The sequence below is a fragment of the Erinaceus europaeus genome, chromosome 10, assembly GCF_950295315.1.
Source record: "Erinaceus europaeus chromosome 10, mEriEur2.1, whole genome shotgun sequence".
NCBI classification, from domain to species: domain Eukaryota; kingdom Metazoa; phylum Chordata; class Mammalia; order Eulipotyphla; family Erinaceidae; genus Erinaceus; species Erinaceus europaeus.
In genome coordinates this window covers 116127066-116148065 of record NC_080171.1, presented here as the reverse complement: position 1 = coordinate 116148065, position 21000 = coordinate 116127066, and the positions used below count along the sequence as shown (strand labels likewise).

At 44.4% G+C, this 21000-nt stretch overlaps 1 protein-coding gene across 5 annotated transcripts in view; it reads right to left on the bottom strand.

The window, feature by feature from the left end:
- PTPN2 (protein tyrosine phosphatase non-receptor type 2) overlaps nucleotides 1-18726 on the bottom strand; it is a 93755-nt gene extending 75029 nt beyond the window's left edge. For 2 of the 5 annotated variants that reach the window (XM_060200639.1, XM_060200636.1), the window contains exon 1: nucleotides 18455-18724. In XM_060200639.1, coding sequence (XP_060056622.1) covers nucleotides 18455-18523 — 69 coding nt within the window. In that variant the 5' untranslated portion in view covers nucleotides 18524-18724. Of the gene's footprint in view, nucleotides 1-18454 lie in introns of all 5 variants that reach the window. The other 3 variants (XM_060200640.1, XM_060200637.1, XM_060200638.1) reach the window with 3 other exon arrangements.
- Nucleotides 18727-21000: the final 2274 nt, after the last annotated feature.

Here is a 21000-nt window from a genome sequence, read left to right as displayed (position 1 = left end):
GTAGAAACACAAAGCAGAAATTGACTGAGTTTGGAGTATGGCACCAAAGTAAGAAAGCAGAAGTACACTAGAGTTTGCAGTGAGTACCTCCCTAATACTTCCTCTCCACTTTTCCAAGCTTTGGGTCCAGGATTGCTCAACAATTTGTTTGGCTTTGTATGTTAACTCTCTTTTCAGTCACCAGGTTCCAGGTGTCATCAGGATGCCGGCCAGACTTCCCTGGACTGAAGACTCCACCAATGTGTCCTGGAGCTCAGCTTCCCCAGAGACACACCTTACTAGGGAAAGAGAGAGGCAGACTGGGAGTATGGACCGACCAGTCAACACCCATGTTCAGCGGGGAAGCAATTACAGAAGCCAGACCTTCCACCTTCTGCAACCCTCAATGACCCTGGGTCCATGCTCCCAGAGGGATAGAGAATGGGAAAGCTATCAGGGGAGGGGGTAGGATATGGAGATTGGGTGGTGGGAATTGTGTGGAGTTGTACCCCTCCTACCCTATGGTTTTGTTAATTAATCTTTTCTTTAATAAAAAAAAAGAAATTAAAGAAATTAAAAAAATAAATTAAATAAAATCAGAGGGCAGACAGTGGTGCATCAGGCTTAGCACACACTTGACAGCACAAGGAGCTGGATTCAAGAACCCAGTCCCCAGCTGTAGGAGGAAAGTTTCATAAGTGCTGCAGGTATGTCTTTCTATTTCTCCCTCCCTCCCTCTCTCCTTCTCTTTTCCTTATTTCTTAATCTCTATCCAAAATAAACAAATAAAAATAAAATAATTAAAAAAAAACCTCAAAGATCTAAATTAAGAGCTAAAACTACAGAGACAGCTCACTTAGCACGTCTGCTTTTTCGTGTGCTGGAAAGAAAGTTTCAGTGTTGACGTGCTCCTTGTCTACCTTTTGTCTCTCTCGGATAGAAGCATCCTGGAGTGATGAAGCCCCAGCGACTACCAAAACAGGGTGGAGCCATAACTAATAAACCCTTAGGAAAGAAGCATAAGGACTGAAATTCCTCATGATCTTGGACTTCACGGTGATTTTTGTTTTCTTTTTTTTTCTTTTTCTCCCTATCAGGACTCCACTGGGACTTCATACCTACATGGTGTCAATGCTCCTAGCAACCTGGTAGACTTCTTTAAAAAAATTTTTTTTTTCAGATAGCAGGTGCAAGGCAGAGAGGGAGAGACAGAAAGAAGGTAAGGCACCCCAGCACAGCTTCACCACTCAAGCAGCATCTCCTAGGCAAGGCGCTGCTGTGTGGCGGCAGTCCAGGGTTCAAGCCCAAGTCCTCAGACATAGGAAAGGTTGCACTCTTTTTTTTTTTTTATAAAGAATTTTTAATATATTTTTTTTTAGATTTTATTTATTAATGAGAAAGATGGGGGGGGGGAAGAGAGAGAGAAAGAACCAGACATCACTCTGGTACATGTGCTGCCAGGGATCAAACTTAGGACCTCATGCTTGAGAGTCCAGTGCTTCATCCACTGCGCCACCACCAAGGGAACACTCTTTAGCCGAGAGCTAGCTATCTCCTGGGCCCTTAAATGTTGACATCAAAAGCAAAAGCAACAATGGAAGAGCAGATTCAGTCAGAATCTAGCAGAATTAAAAACTGTTGGGCATCAAATGACACCATAGTGAAAAAGGAACCCCACAGACTGGGAGAAGATGTGTCTAAGTCACGTATCTGACAAGAGATGAATAACTAAAGTATATAAAGAACTCGGGGTGGGGCGGGGCTGGGGGTGGCGCACCTGGTTGAGAGCATGTGTTAAAGAACTCCTGTGGTCCCAGAAGTGGTGTAATGGTAAAGCTTTGGAGGTCCCGGGTTCGATCCCCGGCAGCACATGTGCCAGAGTGATGTCTGGTTCTTTCTCTCTCCTCCTATCTTTCTCATAAATAAATAAAATCTTTTTTTTCTTTTTTTTAATATTTATTTTATTTATTTATTCCCTTTTGTTGCCCTTGTTGTTTTATTGTTGTAGTTATTATTGTTGTTGTCATTGTTGGATAGGACAGAGAGAAATGGAGAGAGATGGGGAAGACAGAGAGGAGGAGAGAAAGACAGACACCTGCAGACCTGCTTCACCGTAAAATCTTTTAAAAAAAAAGAAGAAGAACTCCTGCAATTCAACAACAAATGGACAGCTGAGAAATAGACAAAAGCATCTACTAGGATGGCCTAAATATTCAGAACACTAACACCACCAAGTACTGGTGAGGATGTCACAGAAACTCTTTGCTGGTGGAAATGTTAAATGGTACAGTTACTCTGGAAACTGGCAGTTTCTTTAAAAAGACAAATAAACATATACCTACTATATGACCCAATAAGCTGGGTTCCTTGGTATTTACCCAAAGAACTTGAAAACTTATGTTACACACACACTTTGTAGTGAAAAAATGTATTCATAATTACCAGAAATTGGAAGCAAGATGCGTTTAGTGGGTGAATGGCTAAAGTGTGGTTATAAAGTCACCGAATGGCACCAAGGAAGCCAATACCTTTTAATGCCTTTTATATTGATAAGTAAAAGAAATCAAAGATTACAGAGTCTGTGATTTCAACTCTGTAACATTCTGGAAAATTCCAACTTTTGAAACAGCAGTTGTCAGGGTTGGAGGTTGGCGGAAGAAGTAAATAGAAACACAGGTTTTTTTTTTGTGTTTTTTTTTCTTTTAAAGATTTATTTTTATTTATTTACTAATGGGAAAGAGAAGGGAGAAAGAATCCACGTATCACTCTGGCACATGTGACCTTAGGGACTGAACTCGGAACTTAATGCTTGAATCCAAAGTCCTAATCACAACGAGTTTGGGGAAGCGGTGCGAATATTTTTGCATGACATCTTAATGGAAGATTCCTATCATTACACATTTGTCTGAACTCACAAGGCCCAGCAAAGGTCTTATGGACTTGGGTTCTAATGTGTTCATGTAGGATCGCCTCCGAAGCAGGGTCTAGTGGGGGTCAGTGATGAATGAGGCCATGTCATGTGGGAGCAGGAACTGGGAGAAACCTCTGTACTAAAAAGAGTTAAGTTTTGTGGCTCGGGAACGTGCTCAAGGGCAGATGTATTCCTAACATCAGCAGATCCTAGAGTTTATTCTCTTGCCCCAGTAATGATGGTGAGGTGCTCCAGTTTAAAAAAAAAAAAAAAAGTCTTCAAAAGAAAAAAGTCTTAATGAAGCTGGGCCAGCCGGGAAGCAGCACACCTGGTTGACTGCATATGTTGCAATGCATCCAGGTTCAAGCCCCCAGGCCCACCTGTAGGAGGAAAGCTCCATGAGTGGTGAAGTAGTGCTGCAGGTCTCAGTCTCTCTCTGTCTCTCTCTTTTTTGCCATCTCCCCTTCCCCTCTCGATTTCTACCTCTATTCAATAAATAATAGAAGTTTTCTTTTTTTTAAGTCTTGATGGAAAAAAAAAAATACAGGAAAGGCCAGTAAAATAGCTTGCTTGGGTGTACTGCTGTGACATGTGCATGACCCAGATTAAAGCTCAGCTCCCATCAATCACATTAAAAAAAAAAAAAAAAGCCTCAGCGGAATGGTTTCTCTATCTCTATCTGAAAAAGTCAGCACAGAGCAGTTTAGCCTGCGATGACCAAGGGTGGAGGAAGAGAATGCATATATATGAAAAGAATTGATGCATTTCTTCAAAGATGACCAAATCACTAATAAATGCATTAGAAAGATCCTTAATCAATTAAATCACCTTGTTAGGGAAATGCAAATCTAAACCAAATGAGATATACTTTTTAGCACGTGACTTAAATTTAAAAAGTGAAATCAACAATCTTACTGATGCTGTGAAGAGATCCGAACCCTTGATTACTGCTGGGGGATGGAGAGCTGCAGGAGAGGCATACACAAGAGGGCTCCAGTGCTATGAGGCCTACCTCCCTCTTGCTCTTTCTGTCTAAAAAGATTGGCTGAGGGGGCCCGGTGGTAGCACAGCAGGTTAAGTGCACATGGCGGAAAGCACAAGGACCCATGTAAGGATCCAGGTTCGAGCCCCCTGCTCTCCACCTGCAAACGGGTCGCTTCACAAGCGGTGAAGCAGGTCTGCAGGTGTCTCTCTTTCTCTCCCCCCCTCTGTCTTCCCCTCCTCTCTTGATTTCTCTGTCCTATCCAACAACAGCGACGACAACAACAACAAAAGAAGACTGGCTGAGAAGTAATTAAATCACATATGCATTAGGCCCAAGCGCCACAAAAATGTAAATAAGGGCCAGAGAGAGAGTATGGTGGTAATGCAAAGGACGTTCATGCTTGAGGCTCTGGAATCCCAGCGCCACCATAAACCAGAGCTGACCGGTGCTTTGGTAAAATAATAAATACTATATGTGTATTTTTTTCAAGTTTGGAAGCTACGCTCTGCCCTAATCTGGCATTCTAGTTCTGTTCTTAACTCCGACACCATCTTCCCAGACAAGACTTCTAGTCCGCTTCCATGTGAGCAATCAAGCTCAAGCAATGTTTACTAAAGTTGTGGGGCCCAGGATCATCCCTAAAATAGATTTCCTCTTCCCACCCGAGGGTCCCTATTCTCATCTGCTCTAGTCCTACTTCTTTGTGTCCTGCTGTATATCTTACTGCCCTTCAGACACCAAGGTGCAGGTGCAGCTATGACTGGACTCTCAAGCATGAGGCCCCGAGCTGGGTCACCAGCATGGCATGCGACAAGGTAATATCAGGGCAATAACCAGGTTCTCTCCTCTCTTTCTTTCAAAAAGTAAATTTTAAACTTCCTACATGAAAAAAACACCACAGGGGCCAGGCGGTGGTGCAACTGGCTAAGCGCACGTTACAATGTTTGCGCAAGGACCCAGGTTCAAGCCCCTGATCCCCACCTGCAGGGGGAAAGCTTCACGAGTGGTGAAATAGGGCTGCAGGTGTCTCTCTGTCTCATTCTTGCTATCTTCCCTTTCCCTCTCAATTTCTGTCTCTACCCAATAATAAGTAAATAAAAAGACTTTAAAAATACCGTAGACAACATAAAAAATAACCAAAAAACTGGAAAAACCTGAGTGTGTGATAAAGGCTTAACTTCCTTAAAAGCACCTACATATTAGAAAGAGAAATTGTCAGTGGCTTCTAAAAATAAGAAAAGCAGGTTGCTGAGACGGTTTGCCTGGGAAGGCACCTACTTTTGCCATGCATATGATTCAGGTCCAAGTCCTTGGCTCCCATGGCACTGGGGGTGCTTCAGTACTATGGGATCTCACCCCTGCTATCTGACAAAAGTGAGCCCAAAGTCGTGAAGCCCCAGTGATGACAAAAATAGAGAACTATTCCACCCTATTCATAAAATAAGGTATGCAAAAATGTAGCTAAAGCAAAATCGTTTTTCATCTATAAGATCTAAAATATTAATAAAATTTTAAAACCTATATACATAGGAGGGGTAGCACAGTGGGCTAAGCGTGTATGGAGCGAAGCTCAAGGACCAGCACAAGGATCCCCCCACCACCTGCAGGGGGTTTTGCATCAACAGGTGTCTATCTTTTTCTCCTCCTGGCTGTCTTCCCCTCCTCTCTCAATATCTCTCTGTCCTATCCAACAACAGCAGCAGCAGTAACAGTGGAGAAAAGATGGCCTCCGGGAGCAATGAATTCGTAGCACAGGCACTGAGTCCCACCTGCTGCGTGTACACACACACACACACACACACACACTGAGTCCCACCTGCTGCGTGTACACACACACACACGCACACGCACACGCGCACGCACACACGCATGCACACCAGAGCTTGCCCTGTGTCATGGTGCTCCTCTGTGATACTGGTGCTTGGCTCGCACATGAGGCAGTGAGCTATTTCTCCATTCAATTTCCTAAATTCCGTTTGCTGCTTCATCACAACAGTTCATGGCAGAATACAACAAATGTTTATAGAGTTTTGTGTATACTACACAGAACCAAACTGTGACTCCAACACTAAAAATATTACATGATAAAGTTATGCTACTATTTCACTCTGCTGATGATAAACGTTAAGTCAGCATTGATAAAGATGAAAAGCAGTTACAACTCTAAGATCTGAAATGTGAGCTTGTATTTGTAGCGCCAGTGGTTAGAACCTAAGTCAGTGCAGAAGCAGTCCTTATGGTCAGGGACTCTACTTTCTAGTTTTCTGACATTAGCCCCCAGAGACCTGGCTCTTGACTAGGAAGAAAATGGTACAAACTTCTACGCACACAACCCTGCTCCTATCTACCTAATGACTTCCAGAAAGCACTTCACATAGAAAGAGGAGCTGAGAGCTTGCAGAGTAGAAAACTATTAAAATAGAGTGAAAGAAACAATATAATTCAGTGTGAGGTTTTCTTCAGAGGAATGAAAGCAGTTTTGGAACAAAATTTAAAATAACCAGCAAGATGAACCAAATAAAACCAGCAGAATACCAACAACAACAACAACAATAATAACTACAACAAGGGAAACAAAAGGGAATAAATAAATAAAACAAATATTAAAAGAAAAAACTAGCAGAATAAACAGCATATTAAGGGCAAGGGAGGTAGCATAATGATTCTGCAAAGAGATTCTCATGCCTGAGGTTCCAAAGTCCCAGAATCAATCCCCTGTACCACCATAAACCAGAACTGAGCAGTGCGCTCCTAAAAACAAAAACAAGTCAGCATGCTTATTCAGATACAGGAGGTTCTGAATGGAGTAACAGCACACTTAAAACAGATACATGAAACCACCTCATGGAAACAAACCTCAATACTAGAAAGCCACAGATAAAATAATCTCCTATTTTTAAATTAAGATGTAAACTTTAAGTATCCAATTTTTAAAAACATGTATTGATTTTTAGCTAGAACACTGCTCATCTCTCTGGCTTCGGGGATTGAACCTGAGACCCTCAGGCATGAAGGTCTTCAGTATAACCTCTATGCTATCTACCCAGCCCAAGATCTACTTATTAATGAGAAAGAAGGAGAGAGAGCGAGCCAGAGTACCCCTATGGCATATGGAATGTCCAGGATTGAATCTGGGACTAAATGCTTGAGAGTCCAATGCTTGATGGGCAGTGCACCACCTCTCAGGCTGCTAAATTATCTGATCTTAAACCAGTGTCTTGAACAGGCTTTTTCCTGGTACTTATCTTAAAAGTCTTTAGGGGGCCTATTAACTTGTACATTATGTTCTGAAGAGTTTTATATACGTGGGGATTTCTCTTTTTCACAAGCTTCCTTCTTTTACTATTTTTAATTGTTATTATTATTATTGTTTGTTAATGAGAGGGATGGGGGGAGAGAGAACCAGACATCACTCTGGTACATGTGCTGCGGGGGATTGAACTCAGGACCTCATGCTTGAGAGCTCCATGCTTTATCCACTGCGCCACCTCCTACACCACACAATCCTTCTTTCTAGAGACAGAAGTGGAAAGAGAGAGGGAGGGAGCGCACATCATGGAATCTTCTTCCTTCAACACTTCCCCCACATGGCAGAGCAGCACACTATCCAAATAAGTTATTTTGCTGTCTCCATAGTTTTCATCTTAAGAGTCTAGAAGTATCTATGAACTTTAAAAAGCAAGAATTTCATTGTTAAACTACCTCCTGAATCATTACTGCAACACACAGAACAAGAAGTCCAGTTAAAATAAGAAAAGTTTAGTATTCTACTTAGGATGTTTGAATAAGAATCTGTATTCTGGGAGTCGGGCAGTAGCGCAACGGGTTAAGCACAGGTGGCGCAAAGCGCAGGGACCGGCGTGAGGATCCCGGTTCGAGCCCCCAGCTCCCACCTGCCGGGGAGTCGCTTCACAGGCAGTGAGGCAGGTCTGCAGGTGTCCATCTTTCCCTCCCCCTCTCTGTCTTCCCCTCCTCTCTCCATTTCTCTGTCCTATCCAACAACAGCAATAATAACAATAATAATAACAACAACAACAACGACAATAATAAAACAAGGGCAACAAAAGAGAATAAATATTTTTTAAAAATCTATATTCTTTAAACTTAGCCTGTTGGACTGTATTTCTCCCTAAATTGTCAGCTGAGCTTAGTTTATATGCCTGACTTATTTACCACACTGCTAATCACTACCATCCAAAATAATGGAGGGTATAATCAGTAAGTTTTAATTTACCTTTTGGTAAAAAAAAAAATTCTCTACCCCAACAGCTTCTCACTAACAAGGAGAAAATAAAATACTTCAATGGAGTAGTAAGTAGAACTACCCTAGAGCTTACAGAACAGAGCACAGTAAATTTAGGCAAGAATTTCTGGGGGGGGGGGGCAGGGTGATGGCTCATTTGGTGGAGTGCACATGTACAAGGTCCTGGGTTCAAGTCCCCACTCCCCATCTGCAGGGGCCTGGGGTGAGTTTCATAAGTGGTAGAGCAGAGTTATAGGACACACACACACACATATGTACATATATACATGGCTGCTGAGAATGGCAGACTCTTGCAGGCACTGTGGCCAAGAAATAACCCTGGTAGGGGAAGGAAAAAAGAAAAGGGTTTCTAAGACAGTGACCTGGGAGGTGGTGCAGTAGCAGAATTCTGGACTTCTAAACAAGAGATTTTTGAGTTCAACTCCCAGCATCACATATGCCAGAATGTGACACCTGGGGCATGTGTGTGTTTCTCTGTGTCTGTCTCTCTCGTGAAATAAATCCATTCTGAGGCCTGAGAGGTGGCACAGTGGATGAACTGTTCGACCCTCAAGCATGAGTTCTGGAGTTCAATCCCTGGCATCACATGTTTCCAGAGTGCAGGTCGGTTCTCTTTCTCTCTCTCCTCCCATTCACCTCACTAATAAGTGAAATTTAAAGAGAGAGAGAAAGAGAGAGAGGAAGGAGGAGAAGGATGAAGGAGAGGATGAAGGAGAAGGATCCTTATTTTCTTATTGAATAGAGACAGCCGGAAATCGAGAAGGATGGGGGTGACAGGGAGAGAGACAGACAGAGAGACACCTGCAGCACTGCTTCACCACTCGCAAAGCTTTTCTCCTGCAGGTGGAGACCGGGGACTTGAACCTGGATCTTCGTGCATTGTAACATGTGCACTTAACCAGGTGCACCACCACCCAGCCAAAGGAATCTTTTTAAAACAAATTTCTGAAGAAGCAAATCCTATGTATGTTTATTTGAGACAGTAAAGAGCAAACTTATGTGGATTCTTGTTTTGCTTTCCTAGACCTTATTACCTGAGCACCTATCTGATCAATCTTTGGAAGGCAGTGAGCAGAATAAGAGAGTAGAGAGAGAGCAGGCACGGAAAGAAAGCTACAGTGACTGAAATGAGAATAAGAAATTCTGGGTAGTGATGACCTGAGAGAAGCCACCAAGGACTGTCGGAGGTTCAAAATCAAGAAAGGAGGTGAGGCTAAAAGCAAGCCAGGGGGCAAATGCAACTATCTGGATTTCTGTAACAGACACCAAAACAAAACACAAGATGGCTTCTGACTAAATATGCCCTCTGTTGGGACACCCTTCCCAAGACAGCTTTCCATTAGCACAGTGGTCCTTATCTTTGTGAGGAGCCATAGAAGTCTGTTTAAGAATCTGACCCAAGGCGGTCCGGAGGGTAGCGCAGTGGGTTAAGCACACATGGTGCAAAGTGCAAGGATCAGTGCAAGGGTCCCGGTTTGAGCCCCAGCTCCCCACCTGCAGGGGAGTCACTTCACAATCGGTGAAGCAGGTCTGCAAGTGTCTCTCTCTCCTCCTCTCTGTCTTCCCCTCCTCTCTCAATTTCTCTCTGTCCTATTCAGCAACAGCTATAACAACATAATAATAACAACCACAATTAAGGGCAACAAAAGGGAAAAAATAGCCTCCAGGAGCAGTGGGCTATTAGTGCTGGCACGGAGCTCCAGCAATAACCCTGGAGGCAAAAAACAAACAAACAAAAAAAAAACATGTAACAAAAAGAAGAAGGAGAAGAAGAAGAAGAGGAAGAAGCAGAGGAAGAAGGAGAAGAAGAAGAAGAAGAATCTGACCAAAGAAACAGAATCACCAAAAACATATACCCAAGTGCCTATGCACAATCTAGCATACAACTGCAAGGGACCCATAGCCCCTCAAGTCTGCTTCATGAATCCCAGAGATTGCTTGACACTGTTTGATAGCAAAGGAAGAGGGACTACTATAATTGGGGTGTTTTGAGACTGGAGACTGTAAATGCATTGCCTCTTGTTTCTTGATTTTAATTAGACTCTCCAGCGGTGCCATTAATTTCAAGCAAATCATAGGAAAAGCAACAGCGGCATCCAAGGAGGTGATGCAATGGATAAAATACTGGACTCTCAAGAATAAGGTCCCCAGGGGAGCCAGGTGGTGACACACTGAGTTAAGTACACATAGTGCAAAGTGCAAAGCCCTGCGCCAGGACCCCAGCCGGAGTCCCCTGCTCCCCACCTGCGGGGGGGATGGGGGGAAGCAGGTCTGCAGGTGTCTATGTTTTTCTCTATCTTCCACTCTTCTCTCAATTTTTCTGTCCTATCAAATAAAATGGAAAAAAAAAAAAATGTCTGCCAGGAACAGTGGATTTGTACTGCCAGCACCAAGCCAGGAATAACCTGGGACAGTGACAGAGGGGGACACACACACACGTCCCCAGTTCAATCCCTGGCATCCCATGTGCTACAGTGATGTTCTTCTGGTGTGTTTTCTCTCACACATACACAAATCTAAAATGTATATATTGGCCAAACTGCTAGATCAGACAACGCTAAAACAGATCTGAGTCCAACTGTGCCACTAATGAGTGACATCATTTTAATAAATACAACCTCACACTGAAAGGGTATCTCCAGGGCCAAGCAGTGGCACACCTGGTTAAGCACTCACAGTACACTGTGCAAGGACCTGGGCCAAGTCCCTGGTCCCCACCTGCAGAGGGAAAGCTTCACAACTGGTGAAGCAGGGCTGCAGATGTCTGTCTCTTGCTCTCTGTCTCCCTACCCCCTCAGTTTCCATCTGTCTCTACCTGATAATAAATAAAAATAAATAAAGTTGATATTAAAAAAGGGGGTGGTAACCTCCTCAACTGTAAATGACAGAACTGAAATAAACCAAGATGCAGTCATTTAAATAGGGTGCAGAAGGCTGGAGAAATAACATAATGGTTATACAAACAACTTTCATGCCTGAAGTTTGGAAGTCCCAGGTTCAATCTCCAGAACCATCACAAACCAGAGCCAAGCAGTGCTTTGGTTAACATAAATAAATAAATAAATAAATAAATAAATAAATAAATAAATAAATAACAAGTGAGTTGGGGCCAGGGAGACAGCATAATGATTATGCCAAAGACCCTCATGCAGGAGGCTCTGAGGTCCCGGGTTCAATCCCCAGCAACACCCTAGTGCAGAGTTGACCAGTGTTCTCTTTATTTCTCTTATTAAAATAACTATTACTGGGGGTCGGGCTGTAGCCCAGCGGCTTAAGCGCACGTGGCACGAAGTGCAAGGACTGGCATAAGGATCCCGGTTCGAGCCCTGGCTCCCCACCTGCAGGGGAATTACTTCACAGGTGGTGAAGCAGGTCTGCAGGTGTCTATCTTTCTCTCCGCTCTCTGTCTTCCCCTCCTCTCTCCATTTCTCTCTGTCCTATGCAACAATGATGACATCAACAATAACAATAATAACCACAACAAGGCTGCAACAACAAGGGCAACAAAAGGGGGGGGAGCTATTACTGGGAGTCTGGGTGGTAACACAGGTGGTGCAAAGTGCAAGGACCAGCCTAAGGCTCCCTGTTGGAGCCCCCAGCTCCCCACCTGCAGGGGAGTCGCTTCACAGGCGGTGAAGCAGGTCTGCAGGTGTCTATCTTTCTCTCCCCCTCTGTCTTCCCCTCCTCTCTCCATTTCTCTCTGTCCTATCCAACAACGACATCAATAACAACAACAACCACAACAATAAAACAACAAGGGCAACAAAAGGAAATAAATATTTTAAAAATATATTTTAAATTACTATTACTTGCCAGGTGTTGGAACACCTGGTTGAGCACACATGTCACAATGTGAAAGGACCCAGGTTTGAGCCCCCAGAGCCTACGTGCAGGGGGAAAGCTTTGTGAGTGGTGAAGCAGGGCTGCAGGTGTCTATCTCTCTCCCTGTCTCCCCCTGCCCTCTCGATTTCTAGCTGTCTCTAGCCAATAAATAGCGACAATTTTTTAAATAATAACATATTACAAAAACAAATAAGTGGTTTGCAGTATTCTTTTGTTTAGTTAACACTTACTGAACATCTATCAGGCCTCAGTCCAACAGACAGATGGGTGGAGAAGAGAAGAAAAATGAAGCAACACTCAGGGAGCTCGACAGACAAGTAGACAGTTACACCAATGTGATTCATATTCCAGTAAGAGGCTATAGATGAGACCAGTGATGGGAGAAAAAAGTACAGCATTGCCCAAGAAGACTAGAGTCTAGTCTTTTAAGATGTTTCCAAATAGAGAAGATAGGCACTGAGTATGTCTAACATGTGTGAAGACCCCCAAATAGGAGAAAGAATGCACATTTCAAAGAAATTCAAGGAGTGTGACAGGTCAAGAGACCATACAGTCATGTATAGCATTGAACACGAGGATCAAACAATGGTTAGGGAATATGAAGCCCATGGTTCTTAATCCCTGTTAATTACACTTTCTAGAAATATTCCATGATTTAGCTTTCGCCATTTCCTTACTCCCTCCCCCAATTTAGGTTAACAAAACCTGGTTCTTTTTCTCTGGATTCTTCCCATGCATTATCCTGACTGAGACAGCAAACAGAAGTGACTAAAGGATAAGCAAGTAACAGTAGCAATAATACAGAAAGATAAAAAAATAAATAAAATCTCGAAGGGTCAGAATTAACCTCGGAATTCATTAATGTTAATCTGTTGTCAGGAGGACTGAATTAAGCTCTTCCAACAATCTTGCTGAAGCCAACAGTGCCCTGTTCAAGGCCAATTCATCCATGTTCGAGTTCTTAAGCTCATCAGCTTCTGCCTACCTTTGTGTCAGGCTCCAACAACTATCCCTTTTGGTTTCTCCCATTTCCAACATGTCTTTTGGGATTTTCCCAAGTTATGTAGACAGCAAGTCACCCATCTCTAATGAGAGCACATCCATTCAACAAAATTTATTTAAGTGTCTCTTTCATTTATTTACTTTTAATTTTTTTCATTATCTTTATTTATTGGACAGAGACAGGCAGAAATTGAGAGGAATGGGGAGAGAAACAGAGACACCTGTAGCCCTGCTTCAACACCCAAGAAGCTTTCCCCCTGCAGGTGGGAACTGAACCCAGGTCCTTGCACACTGTAACATGTGCACTTAACCAGGTGCGCCACCACCCAGCCCCAAGATTTCTTTTATTTACTGCACCTGAGAGACTGAGTTTCAGACAAGACAGAGAGAAAAGCCAGAGCACCATGGTACTAGAGATCAAACCAGGAACCTCAGCTATACAAATCCAATGTTCTCCCAGTTCAGCTTCCTCTCCAGCCATCATTTAACAAATACTTAAGAGTTGACAGGTTCCCGGAAGATGGCGGACTGAGAAGCTGCTAGTGGCTTGAGCTCTGACCACATCTTCTGGAAACATCACCAGGTTCCAGATGTCATCAGGATGCTGGCCAGGCTTCCCTGGACTGAAGACCCCACCAATGTGTCCTGGAGCTCCGCTTCCCCAGAGACACACCCTACTAGGGAAAGAGAGAGGCAGACTGGGAGTATGGACCGACCAGTCAATGCCCATGTTCAGCAGGGAAGCAATTACAGAAGCCAGACCTTCCACCTTCTACAACCCACAATGACCCTGGGTCCATGCTCCCAGAGGGATAGAGAATGGGAAAGCTATCAGGGGAGGGGATGGGATATGGAGATTGGGTGGTGGGAATTGTGTGGAGCTGTACCCCTCCTACCCTATGGTTTTGTTAATTAATCCTTTCTTAAATAAAAAAGAAAAAAAAAAGAGTTGACTGAATACCTGGCTCTGTGCAAAGCACTGGCACTTGCTCCACAAAGCTTTGATGAGGTAGTGAAGATAAATTCAAATAGTCTGCTCTGCTTTAATCCCATAACACAGTCCTAAGAAATCTCGCAGCGCAGCGGGTTAAGTGCAGGTGGCACAAAGCGCAAGAACCGGAGTTAGGATCCTGGTTTGAGCCCCCAGCTCTCCACCTGCAGGGGAGTCACTTTACAGGTGAAGCAGGTCTGCAGGTGTCTGTCTTTCTCTCCCCCTCTGTCTTCCCCTCCTCTCTCCATTTCTCTCTGTCCTATCCAACAATGACGACATCAATAACAACAGCAATAATAACTACAACAATAACAAAAAAAAAGGCAACAAAAGGAAATAAATATTTTTTAAAACTCTCGTATTAACAAAACATGTCAGAAAGGCAACTGATCAATGGATGAAAGGAAATAGTGGGCTGGAGTTTCAGAACAGAAATAGTATTTCCAGTATATAATTCATGAACCAGAAATACATTCATGTGATGGGGGGCGGGGGGAGGCCAGAGCACCACTCTGATATAGATACCAAGGACTGAAGAGGGAACCTCAGACGTGAATAGTTTTGCATTCTATTAACTGAGCTATTTCCTCCACTACTACCTGCAAAAATTTCAATAAAGTAAAAGCTCTTATACCACCCACTAAGCCTAGTTTTGAAGTCATACCTAATTATTTCTCAAGAGTAAGGCTTTTCTTTTCCTAGCCCAATGTGCCCCCCACAAAGCACAATTTTCACCCAAAAGTTTCATAAATACCAACCGCTGTTGTAATAATATACAAAGCAGAAAGTTCACATAAGTACTTCCTGTTTTGCAGTGGTTTGCTTAATGCAAATGAAGTTCCCTGAAGAATCCATAGCTGTGTTACATTCAATGAAAGGGGAAGTCATGGGATGCCACCGGAAGTATGTCCCAGGATCAGAGCCAGCATGAGCTTGTCAGGAAGACTTCCTTAGGAAGTGAGAATTTAGGGATGAGCAAGAGGCAGGTCAGCAAAAGAGTAAAAAGTTGTGCCAAGGAAGAGAGAACTACACTTATGAAGGTCTAAGAGGAAGCATGCACACACAGTTCAGGGAACCTAGTGGAGAGAGAAAAAGAATATGAAAAGCAGCACCCATCCCAAAAGCTCTGTGTACACATATGTTCTTGGCAGCACAATTTGTAATAGCTAATACCTGGAAGCAACCCAGGTGTCCAACAACAGATGAGTGGCTGAGCAAGTTGTGGTGTATATATACACAATGAAACACTACTCAGCTATAACAAATGGTGACTTCATTTTTAGCCCATCTTGGATGGACCTTGAAAAATTCATGTTAAATGAAATAAGTCAGAAACAAAAGGATGAGTATGGGACGATTTCACTCTCAGGCAGAGAGTGAGATCTTGAAAAACAAGATCAGAAAAGAAAACACAAGTAGAACCTGAACTGGAATTGGCATATTGCATCAAAGTAAAAGACTGGAATGGGTGGGTGGGGAGATTACAGGTCCAAGGAGGTTGACAGAGGACCTAGTTGGGGGTTGTACTGTTATACAGAAAACTGGGAAATGTTATGCATGTACAAACTATTGTATTTACTGTTGAATGTAAAACATTGATTCCCCAATAAAGAAATTTTTTAAAAAGCAGGATAGTTGTGTAAGGCATAAGTAGGACTTGGATTTGCATTGTGAGTTAACAGGAAGTCACTAAAACTTTTTTAAGTTATTTATTCCCTTTTGTTGCCCTTGTTTTATTGTTGTAGTTATTATTGTTATTGATGTCATCGTCGTTGGAGAGGACAGAGAAATGGAGAGAGGAGGAGAAAACAGAAAGGGGGAGAGAAAGACAGACAACTGCAGACCTGCTTCACCACCTGTGAAGTGACTCCCCTGCAGGTGGGGAGCCAGAGGCTCAAACCGGGAGGGACCCTTATGCCGGGCTTTACACTTTGCGCCAGGTGCACTTAACCCAAGGCCGACTCCCTACTAAAACTGTTTTTTAACCAGAGCACGGCTCAGTTCTGGTTTATGGTGGTGCAGAGGACTGAACCTGGGACTTTGGAGCCTCAGGCATGAGTCTCTTTGCATAACCATTATGCTATCTGCCCCGCCAATCACTAAAACTTTTAAAGAAGTTACACAATTATTTTATTTTAGCTACCTTTCCCTACCGACACCATTAAATTGGATTACTTTATTTTAACTGAGAGGCAGTAGAAAATTGCTCCACCATTTTATTTATTTTTAAACATGTATTTATATATACATACATACATATATTTTTTTAAACCAGAGCACTAGTCAGCTCTGGCTTATCGTGGTATGGGGGACTGAACCTAGGAGTCTGGAGCCTCAGGCATGAGAGACTCTTTGCATAACCATTATGCTATCCACCCCACCCTAAGCTATCTACCCCTGGCCATATATATATATATTTTTTAAATTCACTTTTGGGAGTCGCGCGGTAGTAAGTGCACGTGGCACAAAGCACAAGAACTGGCAGAAGGATCCTGGTTCAAGCCCCTGGCTCCCCACCTGCTTCACAGGCAGTGAAGCAGGTCTGCAGGTGTCTATCTTTCTCTCCCCCTCTGTCTTCCCCTCCTCTCTCCATTTCTCTCTCTGTGTCCTATCCAACAACAACATCAATAAGAACAATAATAACTACAACAATAAAACAAGACCAACAAAAGGGAATAAATATGTATAAAACATAATTTAAAAAAAAATTTCTGCACAAAAGCCCATACACTAGCTTCTCCAACTCCCTGAAACTAAATCATGAAATGTTCACTTCCCTGAGAGCATTTATCTGGAAAGAAGGGATTACAACTTGTTTTTGTCAAGTATATGGTAAAAAAAAAAAAAAAAAAAAAAATCATTTAACCAAAAAAAAAAAAGTTAGCCTAGCCTAAGATGTAGCATTCAGTGTTCTTTTCTCAAATACACATTATGACTTATCACTAGCAACTTGGAAAGAGCAGCCTCTGGGAAACCGCATGTAACTGGAGAAGACACAGCTGGCAGGGTCTCACATACTAGAATCCGCAGTTAATTTTTTCTACAACTGAAAAAGTACCTGCAAACATTCTTCCTGTGTGGACACACTCAGCATTCACATGGGTCAGGGAATTTATGGTACTGACTGCTAGTGTGTTTAAGAAAACGTTACATTCTGAATATAATGGCTGAAGGACATAGACTGGGAGACCCGACTCCCTCATCTCACGGAAAGAGCTTTTACTCCTCGGAACTCTTCACACTTTACTGCCACACAAACCTGGCAATGCGAACACTTTTTAGCTGTTATCTAACTGAACGGAACAGGGGAGAGGAAAGAAAGAAAAGAAAGGAAGGAAGGAAGGAAGGAAGGAAGGAAGGAAGGAGGCTACCCAGATTTACAGGAAAGCTCTTGTTTTGTGTTTACTGTACAGAGTGAACCCGAACAACAGGGGCAGAATTTAAGTCACCAAGCACTCGACAACACTGGGAATATATGTGGACAGACCTATCATTTCTAAAGAGACGGCGCTGTGCACCGGAGAGATCGCTTAATGGCTATTGCAAAGATGACTTTTCATGCCTGAAGCTCCAAAGTGAGGGCTGAGCAGCTCTGGCGCATAAATAAACCAAGTTCAGGAGGTGGTACAAGGTGCCAGATCTCTGGACCTAAAAGCACGAAGCCCTGAGCTCATCGCAACCACTGCACGTGCCGGGAGGGATGCTCTGTTCCTCGCTTGCTTCCCCTTCCCCCTTTCATACGAATAAAGACATAAAGGCTCTCTAGTTGACCTAAAGACGTAATTACAAAGAGATTGTCAAGTGCAAGATTCTATTTATCTGTGGTTCTTCACGATCAGAAGAGTGAAGAGGGCACGCTGGGTGACCGCCACAGGTGCGGGAGAGCTTGCACAGGTGCGTGCATTGCAGCGAGCACTCACAGGGCTCTCGGCTCCGTCCCGGGGCTTTGGGGGCCCCGGGGAGCCCGCGGCCGAGCAGTAAGGACCCCGGGGGCGAGCCCTGCCGCCCTGCCCACCCGACAGCAAGGCGCCCGAGACAAAGGTGCAGGACGAGCCAAGGCGAGGCCGCCCCTCGCCCCTTCCCCTCCCACCGCCGCCGGTGCGCCCCGCCCGTCTAACAGCTGCCACGCACCCCCGGCGCCCCGTGACCCGCCGCGAGCCTCCCGGGACGCCCCCCGGGTCGCCCAGTGCATGGGGCGCCTCCTCGCCAGCCGCCAGGTGCCGCTGTGACACCGCCCTCCGGGAGCCGATCTGCGCCTGCGCCGCCCAGAAGCGCCGGCAGCTAAAGTCCCTTTTTTTTTTTTTTTTTTTTTTTTTTTTCCAAGAGGCCAGAGACGCGGTCGGCGCACGCGCGCCCCTGACGCGGCCCTGGCGCCGCCACTTCCGCTCCGCGCAAGAGGCGGGGGAGGCGGGAGACGGCAAGCGCGAGCCCGGGTTCTCCCGAGGAGGACGGCAGCCGCGGCGCGAACCTGCAACTCACCAAGTATAGCTGCTGCCAGCGATTCTGAGCATCCAGCTCTTCAAACTCCCGCTCGATGGTGGCAGACATGGCGGCGGGAGCAAGCTGGGGCGAGCGGAGCCAGGGCCGGCGGAGAAGCTCAGGCCCCGCACCATCCGGGGAGAGCGCTGCCGCTGCGACGCATGCGCGCTCCGCGCCCCGCCCCACCCCCACGCTGGCCTAGCCGATCGTGGGGAAAGTACCTGGAGCGTCGGACGTCAGCGCGCCGACAAACGCGGAGCTGCTGGGCGGGGCGGGGCCGGGCGCTGTGGGGGCGGAGCCTGGAGGACGACCAGGTGGGAGGGGGCGGGGCTAAGGGCCACCCTGGAGCTGCCAAAGGGACCCGCACACCAGCCTGAAGGAGAAGGGAGCTGCCACGAGGTTCTCGGAAACAGCCTGTCAGAGTCCTTTCACTTGTCTCTGGGATTCCTCTTCTTACTTTGGCATTTTTTTCTCCATTGTCTTTTTTTTTTTAATTTGCCTTTTGAATCTTATTTGAAGCATCATCTGGGTCAGGTTTAGCAGTCTGTCCAGTTCTGGGACAAATCTATGAGCCATCTCAGAGAATATAAACCAGCCCAGATAGACGATAGGTCCTGTACATGTGCGGCTGTTTGTACCAAAGAAACCACTGTAGCAAAAGAAGTTTCTGGAGAATGCCACTGGCTACTTTGCGTTTCCCTGAAGTGTGCGATGGGTGGAGCCCTGCATTTCAAAGCCCCAGGTCCTAGGTTGCATCCTAATTGTCACGGTTACCAAAGTGATGCTCCGGCCCTCCTTCCCCTCCCTGTCTCGTGAAATTTAATTTTGTCTTAATATTTATGTATTTATTTCCTTTTGTTGCCCTTGTTTTATCGTAGTTATTATTGTTATTGATGTCGTTGTTGTTGGATAGGACAGAGAAATGGAGAGAGGAGGGGAAGACAGAGGGGGAGAGAAAGACAGACACCTGCAGACCTGCTTCACCGCCTGTGAAGCGACTCCCCTGCAGGTGGGGAACTGGGATCCTTAAGCCATTTTTTTTTTTAGGGTAGGGGGTAGATAGCATAGGGGTTATGCTAAGAGACTCTTATGCCTGAGGCTCCAAAGCCCCAGGTTCAATCCCTCAACCATCATAAATCAGGACCGAGCAGTGCTCTGTTTAAAAAAAAAAATTAGTGCTACCTCTGAAAAGAACGATTTTTTTTAGCTACAAAGAAGGCAGAGAGAGTGTAAGAAACCACAGCACTGAAGCTTCCTTCAGTGCAGTGAGAGTTGAGGTCAACAAAGCAACACACTATCCAAGTGAGCTATTTTGTCAGACCTATTATTATTTTATTTTATTTGAGAAATTCATCATGAGAAAGGCAGGCTAGAACACTGCTTACTTAGCTGTTGAAATCTTAGGCCTCTGGGCCCTCAAGGCATGCACAATGGTGCTTTAATAGGCTAATTTATCTCCCCTGCCCCAAATCAACTTTTAAAAAAAATGCTGCCTATGGAAATCATTCTGCTTCAGATTAGGATAATCTATTATTGGTGTACCTCCCAGACCCCCTACTTTAAATTTTTTAAAGATGTATTTATCAGAGGTAGAACCAGAGCATCACTGACACAGGCAGTACTGAGGATCAAAGTCCTGATCTCATATTGGAGAGTCCAAGACTTCACCCACTGTGCCACATCCAGACTGCGAAATTTACATCTTAATTAAAATTAAGTGAGATGACAAAGATTTCTCTGTGGTCGAATTATATTTCAGAACTTGCCCTGAAGTCGTTTTCAACTAGGCCTCAACTTTAAGTCTACAGACTTTCTCTTTGTGTTTTAGCAAAACCAAATTAATTTTCTTAGGTATGTGGGAGAACCAGGGCCTCATATATGTACTATCTAGCTAATTAGAGTAATTTTTTTCCCTTTCAGATACAAATAGGAGAGGGGGGGGGGAGTCGGTCGGTAGCACAGAAGGTTAAGTGCACGTGGTGCGAAGCGCAACGACCTGCGTGAGGATCCCAGTTTGAACCCCACCTGCAGGGGAGTCGCTTCACAGGCGGTGAAGCAGGTCTGCAGGTGTCTGTCTTTCTCTCCCCCTCTCTGTCTTCCTCTCCTCTCTCCATTTATTTCTGTTCTGTCCAACAATGATGACATCAATAACAACAACAATTAAAAAACAACAAGGACAACAAGAGGGAAAATAAATAAATAAAAAAGAAAAGAAAATGAAATGAAATGAAATGAAATAGAGAGGGAAAGACACCGCAACTTTGAAACAACTCCGGTTCCGGAACCAAGGCACTTTCCATGTAGTTCTGGGCTCCAACTTTGGTCTTGGTCATGGCAATGTTGGCGCCCTCTCTAGTGAGCTATTTCTATCCCGCGAAATCAGCTCAGCCGTAATCTCCACTTTCTATTTTGATTTATTTTTATTATTGTGTTTTCTCTTTTAATTTTTCTTATTATTTTAATTAATTTTTTTTTATCCATTTTTATTGTTTTACCAGAGCACTACTCAGCTCTGGTTTATGATGGTGTTGGGGACTGAACCTGGG